Source organism: Colias eurytheme, chromosome 23 (genome assembly GCF_061535395.1).
Source record: "Colias eurytheme isolate Ceu_HAF_F1 chromosome 23, ilColEury1 Martin Lab GWU primary, whole genome shotgun sequence".
NCBI lineage: Eukaryota > Metazoa > Arthropoda > Insecta > Lepidoptera > Pieridae > Colias > Colias eurytheme.
The window spans coordinates 2,185,349-2,197,146 of NC_143002.1; the positions used below are offsets into that span (position 1 = coordinate 2,185,349).

The 11,798-nt window shown below is 34.6% G+C and overlaps 2 protein-coding genes across 2 annotated transcripts; both read left to right on the forward strand.

Annotated features, from left to right (window-relative positions):
* Positions 1-2,100: 2,100 nt before the first annotated feature.
* Positions 2,101-5,127, forward strand: Mlc2 (myosin regulatory light chain 2). The gene is made up of 3 exons (XM_090115504.1): positions 2,101-2,256; positions 3,326-3,505; positions 4,379-5,127. The coding sequence occupies exons 1-3, from the start codon at positions 2,116-2,118 to the stop codon at positions 4,796-4,798; spliced, it is 741 nt and encodes a 246-aa protein (XP_089971630.1). The 5' UTR covers positions 2,101-2,115; the 3' UTR covers positions 4,799-5,127.
* Positions 5,128-5,933: 806 nt separating this feature from the next.
* LOC149898140 (FERRY endosomal RAB5 effector complex subunit 3) lies at positions 5,934-11,286 on the forward strand. The gene is made up of 8 exons (XM_090115414.1): positions 5,934-6,223; positions 6,410-6,737; positions 7,148-7,369; positions 8,023-8,196; positions 8,858-9,044; positions 9,521-9,683; positions 10,334-10,452; positions 10,798-11,286. The coding sequence occupies exons 1-8, from the start codon at positions 6,043-6,045 to the stop codon at positions 11,008-11,010; spliced, it is 1,587 nt and encodes a 528-aa protein (XP_089971540.1). The 5' UTR covers positions 5,934-6,042; the 3' UTR covers positions 11,011-11,286.
* The last annotated feature ends 512 nt before the right edge of the window (positions 11,287-11,798 follow it).

The following is an 11,798-nucleotide window of genomic DNA, read 5'->3' on the forward strand; positions in this document are numbered from 1 at the left end:
AGTAGTATATAAACTTCACAGTATCCTATGCTATACGTACCTACTTCTCCATCTTTAAAGAGGTAGAGTTTGTTTATAATATCTAGCTCTTAGTTTTACCAGGAAGACATGAAATGAAATTAAAATATTACTACGATCTCAAATGAATTATTGTGTACATACAAATAGTTTGCGCATGAGCGTCATTTACCCTCGCAAGTCGCAACCCATCAAGAAAAAGATCAACTAAAAGATAATAGGCTAAAGAACTCGGATTCTTTAGCGGAATTTTATTTATCCATACTAATATTATAAATGCGAAAGTAACTCTGTCTGTCTGTCTGTTACTCAATCACGCCTAAACTACTGAACCAATTTGCATGTAATTTGGTATGGAGATATTTTGATACCCGAGAAAGGACATAGGCTACCTTTTATTGCGAAATATGTACCACGGGCGAAGCCGGGGCGGACCTCTAGTAATTAATAAATATGGTTAACACCTAATAAATTATATATTTAAAAGAGGAAGCTCTTGAAACACTCTACAATCTACATAATATTATCAAAAAAACAGCTTCCGTTGCGTAGATTTAAAGATGTAAGCATACATAGGGACAGACAGACAGCGACAGAGACTTTTTTGTACTATGTCAGTCCGTCAGTACGGTATATTATACTAGCTTACCGCCCGCGGCTTCGCCCATTTTTATAAAACCAGACTTAAGCATACAAGGGGACATAGGGATAGAAAAAGCTACTTTGTTTTATACCATGTAGTGATGAAATAAATCGACCAATGGAACTTATCAGAATCGGAAACTTATATCACATCTCCGCATACCCTACAAGGGAATAACCACATTAAAAGAAGGTGATTAGTATTTGTAAATTTCCTGAAAACACCTGAACAGTTAGCGCGTCTATTCGGGTCGGGATGCGCTGGGCGGGCGACGGTATTTATAAATTATTAGTCACCATCACAGAAATAGCCTTATTGTAATCAACACCATCGCTTTTCGATACTTTGTCAATATCAAATTGTGATATACTTTTTACATCCGAATTTCATCAAATAGTTGATGTATTTGAACGTTCGGATCTAAAGAACATCGTGTAGCAGAACTTTAAATAAACAGAAGTTAAATTCCTAATCAAACAGCATCTCTACGTTAGACATATAAAAAAAAACTTAAATAGAATGTAAGGAATAAAATCTTACAACCTATGTTGCAGGTATTATTATAGCATAGATAGCAACTATAAACAAATGAGAATGTCTCAACTCATCATCTTGTTAAAAACCAATTTATATACCCTCTACATTAAATAAGTTTTTATGAATGGAGCATCAATAGGTATCATTAAATACGTGGTTATTTATTTAATTATGAATGATATAAAAGAAGGTATCATGAAAAATATTTACATAAACATAGTAGATAATGATCTTATTGTTCAATTTCAACAATAGGTTATAAATTATTAAATAAAAGAGTGTTAAATGCACATTATACAACTCTTTCTGATATTGTAACATTAATCAGAAGCAATTTATAAATAGTTCGTTATGAATTCCATACATTTGTTATTCTTGATATTTATGATTCTTCTAGAAATAAATGAACTGGAATGTTGATGAAACATAACATAGTAATTATTTTAATGCATAAAAATGATCAACATAGTAAAAGTCATAAAACAGTGCAATCATAACTTCATCTACCTAAGTACGAAGAGTGAAAATTTGAGGATCAAATTGAAAACAAAACAATTATTTTTGTTTGTTTCTGTGGCATGGATATTGCTCCATAATCTGATAAAATAATATCTAATAAACACTTTCGACTTCCCCTTGAAAATAATTGAAATAAATTTTCAGAATAATATTTCAAAAGTTGATTTGAAAATCTTACTTTCAAAGTCCGATCATTAAAAAAGTAAACAAATAAACCTAGAGAGATTTTAATTACATATCGAACGCGTAGCAACACGCTATCGAAATGCACATTTATAACAATTGAGGGTTCAACCGAATAGCAATGGGACAGAATTATTTTCGTAACATACGGCCGGCTGGGTCAGCAAACGGAACCACTCTGATACTCCAATACCTATCGTTTTGGCGAACTATATATGGAATGGAGAGTTTGTGGGAGTCGGGAGGAGGGGGAGCCGAGACTCTTGGTAAATCCAACGGGTACGGGATCTCGGAGTCAGGGTGGGACTGCCGAACGGTACAGTCTCTCTTCCGTCGAACTAACAAACAACACAATGGTAAGTGAGTGACACAGTGACATGTAGTGGAACACAGTGATAATATAGTGGTGTGAAGGGAACAGTGCGATCATGATAATACAGATAATGCCTAACGGAGGTGAATAGCAACTTGGTGCACGGTGCAAAGCTATCAAGCCCTTTGAAGCTATCAATCATCAAGTTGATCAATTCGGTTAAATTTTTGAAGCATTTTGAAAACTTTCGTGGTTTTCCAATGGGATAAATAACAAAATAACAGTTCGCATAACAGCAGTTTCAAATACCTAATAGTATCTTGTATAATGCTCCCTAAAAATACAATCCGCAAACGTTACAATTATTTTTTCTGCTCTATCTGTCGCAAAGCATACCAAATGCCGATGATCTTCTTAAAAATATTTTATTCGGATTTCAGTCTTCCGGCTTTACAGAATAAAAATAGAAAAGCCCGGGCTTACAGTATGAACTGTATCTGAAAGTAGATAGGTTTCTATTTTGGGAAGCCGAACGTTATGAAATGATTAAGGCGTGTAAGATGATGCCGGCTTCGGGCTAAATATAAAGACGCGAAGAATGCAATTACTAAATATCGATTTTTGATACAAAAGTAAATTTTATTCAACTTTTAAAGCTTACCATAGTAATTGGAGATAGTTAAAAGAGCATAGTGATTAATAATATGAATCAATACGTCGGGAATAGTAAATTGAAATTACGTCGGTTTATGATGTTCAACAACTTAATTAAGTTCATTCTGATTTACTCAATAGGTAATAATTTACTTAATAGTTTACGTTGTTAATAATTTCTAGATAGCCTTTCTAGACATGACTTCTTTCTAAGAACTACGTAAATTCAATTCCAAAACAACAAACCATCAATACTTAAACAATCTTTCAGCTTTAAATAGTTTACAGTCTATCCCACTTATTAGTTTCAACATAATAAAACACGAGTTATACCTAATACTTAAAAGACAAATTAAATATTCACTAAATAGGACCACTTTCCACAAATCCTAATAAAAATACTTCATCCACTCCTTTATTTCGACCTCAAAGCTTCTACTACAAATTCCCCTCCACAGGCGGACAAGGAAAAGAAGATCAAGAAGAAGAAGACCAAAGAAGAAGCGCCCGCTGAGGAGGCCCCTGCTGCTGATGCCCCCGCTGAGAGACAATCCTCCCGCGGAAGCCGCAAGGCCAAGCGCACCGGTTCCAATGTCTTCTCTATGTTCACACAGAAGCAGGTCGCTGAGTTCAAAGAAGTAAGTGTAAACTCGTTATTAAGTTGACCGTATCATCCATCGATCGTATAGGCGCACAGATTCTAGGCATCGCCATATGGTGGACGTTCCATGTACCCGGACTAAGCGGTTCGGATCCACATTACACATACGAACCGCGAGGGACTGGAACATGCTTCCTGAATCTGTGTTCCCCGACGAGTACAACATGGGGGTCTTCGAGCGTAGAGTAAACAGGTACCTTCTAGGGAAGCGCGTTCCATCTTAGACCATATCTCAGCTTAACATCAGGTGAGATTGTGGTCAAGCGCTTCCCTATTACCAATTTAAAAAAAATCTGCTTTAAAATGGACCATAAGTATTGGCAATATGCAAAGGCTCTGTAGCAGATTATTAGCTCGTAAAATGCTGATCGTAAAGTTTAACATTGGGGCACCATTACTTCTAGAACCTTTTGGTTCAAATGGTCAGATAAAATGGTAGGTTTTAATGTTTTAGTAAATAGTGATAACGATAATCTTTAGCGACCTTGGGGAGGGAGAATTACATTTAATTATTTCCTGAAACATTAAGTTCAACCATCAATATTGTAGCTAATAACTTTAAATTCAAGGTATATTTCCTGTCCAAAAAACAGAACAATCGTCTTCCAATTCCGATCCAAAACCATTATCACGTTATCTCGTGCGTGAGACAATTTGTTTAATAAACAAATTACATCGCTATTGTTTGAGCTTTTCTGAATATTCTATCCTTATTATGACTAACATTAAAGATGTTAAGTACTTAAAAATAATAAAAAATAGAAAGAACAAACGGTCGATATTTAACTTCACAACATCAATATATTAATATTAATGGCACATTAAGTAACAAATGTTTCTCTTGTTCCAGGCCTTCCAGCTAATGGACCACGACAAGGACGGTATCATCGGCAAGAGCGACCTCCGCGCCACTTTCGACTCCCTCGGCAGGCTCGCCTCCGAGAAGGAGCTCGACGACATGGTCGGCGAAGCCTCCGGCCCCATCAGCTTCACCCAGCTCCTCACTCTCTTCGCGAACCGCATGTCCGGCGGCTCCGACGAAGACGACGTAGTCATCAACGCCTTCAAGACCTTCGACAAGGACGGCAAGATCGACTCCGAGAACCTCAGACACGCCCTCATGACCTGGGGCGACAAGTTCTCCCCCGACGAGGTCGACGAGGCCTACGACCAGATGGAGATCGACGACAAAGGCTACATCGACACACAGAAGCTCATCACCATGCTGACCGCCAGCGCTGAGGACGAGGAGGGCGGTGAAGCCGCGTAATTATATTCCAAGCGATGAAGAGTTAAGAACTTATAGAGTGGCTACCACCCGGCCCGCGGTTCGAAGATTAAACGCGTTGCGAACCAAATTATTTTTTATTTATATCTCTATGTAATTTATTGTTTCCATTTTTTAATTTATATATAATGAAAATATAGTTCTACTATACAAAATGGCGTGTACAACTGTCCCTACCACGGGTGTTTGTGCGAACAAACGGCGGGAGACGAGGGATGCAAGGAATACTATGTATTCATTTTTGTTTTGTTTCAAATAAAGTTTTTCACAAGTCTGACTAAAATAGGGCTCTAAGCCTAGTTTTGTAGTAACCTGGTCTTTATCATTACACACCTACACACCAATTTCTAGTTCATACATTTGTACAAGCTTAACTCATAAATGACCAAAACATAGGCATTAGGCTCAATAGTAAATTAGTGATTGCTTTACCTATAAATTCCTAGAATTTCTTTGGCTAAGCTTAAATGAGACAACATAAACTTCTTGAATTTCCCCTCAGTTACACAATACTCTATACCTACCATATTATTCAAATGTTGCGCAATAAAAACAGTTTCTGAGAAAATATCTCTGAAGAAATATTTCCTACACATTTTTGGGAATCAAATATCAGCTATCAAAAGTTGCCTAAAAATAACATTCAGCAGTGCACTGAAATTAGGACGATGCCTTAAATAAAAAAAAAATAAAAGAGTTAATAATATTTGGCTCTCGTAATAAACCATTTTTAAAAATGTTTACAAATGAGCAATAGATCTTAGTGCTTTGAACAAGTTTTGAATATTAATTTTTATTCTTATATTCAACCTCACATTGTTGTTGATGCAGACGTTTCTCTGCTTACATTATTACAATTACACATATATTAAAAGGAAACCACGTGAATAAAATATATGGTATGAGTTCCTTCAAACAAACAAACTGTACAGCTTTATTATTATAGAAGTATAGATTATATAAATTACCGACACATAAAGAACAAAGAACAAGCCAAGCGTTTTCGGAATTCTGCGTCAAACAGAGCACGAACACTTGACATTTAACAAAACATGTCCAATTTAATCATTATTGTCATTATACACCTAATTGTCATGTTCCAATTCTAAATGTTCTGACAGCTGACAAGTGAACAAAATAAATAAAGAAGAAAATATTCCCATCCTCTAGAAATCTTAAAACTTAATTTATTTTTGTACTAATAACTAAATTGTCATATAAACACAATGGCTACAGAAACTGTGCAAAATGTGACAAAAACATTTAAGTTTTCATTTCCAACATGCACTAATGAAGAAATACTCTTTAAATTGGAAGTGCCGGTGGAGATTCCTTATGAAGGATCATCTCGGGAGCTAGTTCAGAGAGTCATAAAAATGTTCCATATACCAGTATACTTGGAAGACGGTGAGTACACATTTTAAATTTGGAATTAAAAGTAAACATGGCCGAAAAACATTCGAAATTTAAATATTGCTTTTTAAATAATAATTTAGCAGTCTCAAGTCTGTAGACGCCCCTTATTACACAAAAAGGTTTCAGATTTGAATAAAGATAAAAACTGGTATTTATAATCATATTATCTCCTCCTAGAATTAAATGAAAAGCTAGCCAACTTCATAGCAGAAGAAACAAAGAACTTTCACAATGAAAGAGATGAAAAACTCCTCAATCAATTAAAAAATGGTGAACTCAATATAGAAGGTATTATAAAGGGCTGGGAGAAATCTTTTAAAGAGAATGTATTGGAATTTGCTGAACAGAAAGGTTCGTCAGATGAAGAAGTCTTTGCTGCAGCTTATCATAAGTTGGTACATTCACCGGCATTGGAAACAATATTACAAGTGGAGAGTTCTTACGCTAAAACTGTTATGAATATGATTCAGAATAGAGATGAGGATGTTAAGAAACTTACTGAGAGGTATGCTTCATTATATTTTTATGATTTAAGTAGTTTGTTATGTACTTACATACAAAATTATAAATTTTAACTGTGGTCTTAATAAATGAAATGAAATAAAAAAAGAGAGTGAAAAGGATAATGGGGAGGCATATGAAAAATATTATGTACCTACATATTTTATATTGTTGTATTTATTGCAAGTTTACTATTATTTTGGTTATCATAACATTCTGAATTGTAGAATAATTATTATTCTAAAATGTTAACAAATAAAATTAAAAATTTAAATGCACTTTTTATATATAAATTTAAAAAAATACAATTTTAACATCACAAATATTTATTCAAACAAATTATACAGTTAAAAAGACTTGTAAACTGATTATCAACATTTATTTTATCTACAATAAACAACATCCACATTACAGACAAACAGAAGAAATGGAGCAAAAAATACGCCTCCTTAACGTCTCAAGCACAGAGGAAGAAATCAATGCACTTGCGGCCAAACATTTCGAGGAACAAAGTGTAGCGTCAGGTCGATGGGAGTCGCAGTTGGACGCGTTACGTCACGCGCAGCGAGCGGCGCATAGAGCGTGGTTAATGGCCGCTATTGATGATTATCAGCTGAATGAAAATGCTACTCCGAGGTATATTATTATAAAGTATAATACACAAATCAACAAATCCTACTAATATTATAAATGCGAAAATTTGTGAGGATGTGTGTGTGTGTTTGTTACTCTTTCGCGCACGCACGCAACTACGCAACGCAAATATTACTGAACCGATTACAATGAAATTTAACACACATATACAGGGTAACTTGGATTAACACATAAGATAGGTTTTATCCCGGAAATCCCATGGGAACTGGAACTATGCAGGTTTTCCTTTGAAAACGCGGGCGAAGCTAATAATAAATAATTCAAAAAACTAGTAATTAATAATTCAACACTTCTATGGACTTGTCACATCATTTTCAATTTCAAAGTAATAACAATTTTACTTAGATCATACATTATATTCAACTTCACTTATGTATAATTATTATACACACACAATGACAGAAACAAAACTATAATCAAAATACCACTATGAAGTACAGCTTACACACCTACAAAATACAACTTATACAACTAGAAAGTACAACCAAAAACCAAAGCGTAAATTCAACTGTAATTCTCAATGGAAGGCCATTGCAACCCAAAATACAGAATATAACCTGGTCCTATTGCTTGTTTAAAGTATGATTGTATGTTTGAGTTATTTATTAAAGTACAAAGTATATCTTATATTCCAGTAACTCCCCGCTATGTTCGTTCCCTCCCGAACTACCGGGGCCTTTACAACCAGCCCCTCCTCGTCTAGAAGAAAGCTTCACTATACACTTGGGTTCACAGCTCAAACAGACACACAATATACGATTGGTCGCTGTAGATATTATGGATCTGTGCTCTGTTAATAGAGGGGATAGGTGAGTTATATAAATAATTATCTATACTAGTTCAGCTCCCGTCTTTGTTCGTTATCGCTGGAATACACTTGGGTTCACAGCTCAAACAGACGCACAATATACGCCTGGTCGCTGTAGATATTATGGATCTGTGCTCTGTTAATAGGTACATGCTATTTATTGATATATATCTATCCTAATACTTTTTATAAACAACTGGACTCATAATCGACTTTTATAATGTCAAAAGTATTTTAAACATTCATTGAAATTAACACCTTATTACGTTGCAGTAATTTGCAAACTTTATTATGTCGCTCACTAAAAACTCTGCCTAATTACACATTGGCAGAGTTTTGATTCGGACACTTTTTGAGCGCGATTGTGAGCTGTTGTTTATAAAAATGTGTAAACCTGTGTGTATCTATTGTTTTCATGCCTAAACTACTGAACCGATTTTATTGAAATTTTGTACACGATTAGACTGGATCGTGGATAAAGAGACAGAGAGGGAGGCTAGTTTGTTTTTTTTAAATCTAACTAATTATAACTTTTAAGGGGCCACCTAACAAGGACTAAAAAAGAACTTTATGTATAACTAAAATAGCATATTATGTATATATTAATTGTATGCTGGAAATAAATAGAGCTTATTAAATTAAATTAAATTATAACTTTTCAGTGGTACATGGAATCGAGTACAGCCCGCACTAGCGTTATATTCAAACGACTTGAGCGCAGTGGTATTGCTGGCAGACCACAAACCAACAAGATCTCCTTTAGTAAAATTGGCTAGAGAAGCCACGGAACACCATTTTGATGATGTGGAAATACAGTTGAGGGACATTAGTGAAAAAGTGCTGGAACCGGTAAGTTGTCTTGTCCGTAACCTTCTTGTTAAATTCGTCTGATAATGAATTTATACTTACTCAAAAGATAATTGGGGCTGACGTTTTATTAAGTGTTTCATGTTATTGGGTTTGGAAATTTAATTATGTATAATGAAACAAAATCATGTCCATGGACACGTAAATTTGTCAATTTTTATATAGCCAAGTATATACAGTGTATCAAAGTTGAAATCCATTTTTAATTCTTATTATTAACCACATCTATTATGTAGATAAAGTTCTAAAACACATTTTGTATTCTAACGGCCTTACTAATAAAAAGTTAAACAATGGATACATTTCTAACATTTTCTACCATAGCTGTGTCCTGCTCTTGCTCACATGAAACGACAATCATAAAAACAAGACAGGCTATTGCAATAACTAATCCACTGCATAGCGAATGGGTAACATTTTATTAGTAAGACCGTTATAATATAATTTTGTTTTAACAGGCAGAAAAACGCAACACAGAGCGCGTAAACAACAACGATGCGCGAACTAACAAATGCAAGCACTCTCTACAGCCCGGTGATGTGTATCTCACGCGACACAGCAACCTCGCTGAAGCACATCTTGTTTATCACCTCGTGGTTGATGATGAGCAGATGAGAGCAGGTGAAAAAAATTGGGGAAAATGTGGAAAAATGCAAAAAAACATAGTAAAAAGAATCAAAAAGCTGAAAAAGTAGGGGTCCCAGTAGTGTAGTGTATATAAGAGCAGGTCGCGTGTGTTAATTTGTTTAAAAAAAGCTAAAAATTAAAAAAAATCTTCTCTACACAAAAATGCACCAAATATGTAAATAGAGATAGAAAGAACAAGTGTAAGCACTCACAGCTGACTGCTTTTTTTATCACTCTTCTAAATTATTATCCCAATCCAATCCAAACGGATATGATTGACTGACCGGTTGGCTTGGTTGGTATTGGCCCTGCCTTCCAAGTCAGAGATCGTGGGTTTGATCCCCACCCGGGGCAAATATTTGTGTGATGAACATAGATGTTTGCTCTGTGTCTGGGTGTTAATTATCTATATAAGTATTTATTTAAAAATTATATATGTATGTTTATCAGCCATCTGGTTTCCATAATACATGCGAAAGGTTAGTATGGGATCAGATTGTGCCGTGTGTGAAAATTGTCCTGAAATATTTATTTTTTTATTTATATAAAACCAATGTTAAATCGTTCTTGGCTTATAAGTTGTGAAACTAACATGGTTACAGGCCATAAGATATAATCACTTGTATAAAAATTTACAATAACAGGTGACATAACATCGCGGCACCCGGCGATACTCGCTCTCCGCAACATATTGAAGTCTGCATGTTGCAATGACGTCACGAGTATCACTATACCACTGTTACTGCGACACGATCTTACTGAGGTATTAATATTAAATAATATTAAGTTTAATATCTATTATATTGTTACTTTTTATAACTCCTTATAGTGATTTAAGACTTCATCAGTTTACTTTTAAACTTGTGCATCAATATTGGTTGGTTTATTTTCATTTTCTAGTCGTGTATAGCTTTACAAAGCAAAGTTTTGTTTAAATTGTAAAGCTGTAGCTTAACTATTAACTGTGTGTTCAATATTCAAATCATAATATTTGCTGTGGCTTAAACTTTAATACCTACTCAATTATCCCATTAAGCGTAAACTATCACACCATTAATCATTATCCCATAAGATTAAATTAATCATTACCCTGCACTATTCTTTCCAGGAAATGACGATGTCGTGGTGCATGCGCCGTGCAGAATTAGTGCTCAAATGCGTCAAAGGTTTTGTTCTAGAGTCTAGCGGAGGTGGTGGGGCAGAATTAAGAACATTAACTGCCGCTTTACCGCCTTCTACTGGACCGGCTTTATTCGCGTCTTTGGCTGATTTGTTAGCCGCTACGTTTAGATTAGCGGGGCCTGTGAGACAGGTTAAGTGAGGAATGGACTATGGGAAGTGTACAGGGGACTGATTAAGTGTGATTTGAAGTACTAGTGGAGTATGCAGGGGAATGATTTAGAGGGTTGGTTGATTGGCAGGGGACTGACTCAGTGTACTTCTACGGTAACTGACAGGGGAATGTAAATACATAGTTGTAAAATTGGCAAAGAACTGATTTAAAGTACTATGAAACAATAATGTAACTGCTTGTATTTAATTTGTAATTAAAATAGTAGTATAATACTATATTGTTAGTTATTCCTCGATATACTTGAATTATAATATTGTTATATGTATAAATTATAATATAAATATTGTAAAAAAAAGATCTTGTGTATGTTAATTTTAAGGAATTTTTATGATAAATAATTACATTACAATTATTGTTTCTGTATAGAATCTGTAAATAAATAGTTATTAAATTATTACTTTATTAAACATTCCTATTAAAGTTAAATGTATTAAAAAACAGTTTGATTTACTCTCTAAGACATACATACAGACAAAATTTATAATAACTATATGTTTGGCTTCAATATCGATTGTAGATCATGCCCCAAGTATTATTAAAAAAGTGCGGTAACTACAGTGACAGCGAAATGGGTTGCACCAGCGTATTTTTAGCATAGTTAAAGTTATCAGAGTCTCAAGATAAAATTCATCTCATCTATTGTATTTGACGCCTCTGACAATTATTTAACGTTAACAATAGCTTTAACGGGTGAAACACGAGCGGTTATAGAGTGTTAAAATTAAAACGTCCTCTATAAAAGTGTCAAATGTTGC

Excerpts from the sequence above, each read along its gene's own strand:
- LOC149898140 (XM_090115414.1), top strand. The coding sequence starts at position 6,043 with ATGGCTACAGAAACTGTGCAAAATGTGACAAAAACATTTAAGTTTTCA. Across the intron at positions 7,370-8,022 it reads AATGAAAATGCTACTCCGAG|TAACTCCCCGCTATGTTCGT; the intron begins GTATATTATTAT and ends CTTATATTCCAG. Across the intron at positions 8,197-8,857 it reads TCTGTTAATAGAGGGGATAG|TGGTACATGGAATCGAGTAC; the intron begins GTGAGTTATATA and ends ATAACTTTTCAG.
- Mlc2 (XM_090115504.1), top strand. The coding sequence starts at position 2,116 with ATGGAATGGAGAGTTTGTGGGAGTCGGGAGGAGGGGGAGCCGAGACTC. Across the intron at positions 2,257-3,325 it reads AACTAACAAACAACACAATG|GCGGACAAGGAAAAGAAGAT; the intron begins GTAAGTGAGTGA and ends TCCCCTCCACAG. Across the intron at positions 3,506-4,378 it reads AGGTCGCTGAGTTCAAAGAA|GCCTTCCAGCTAATGGACCA; the intron begins GTAAGTGTAAAC and ends CTCTTGTTCCAG.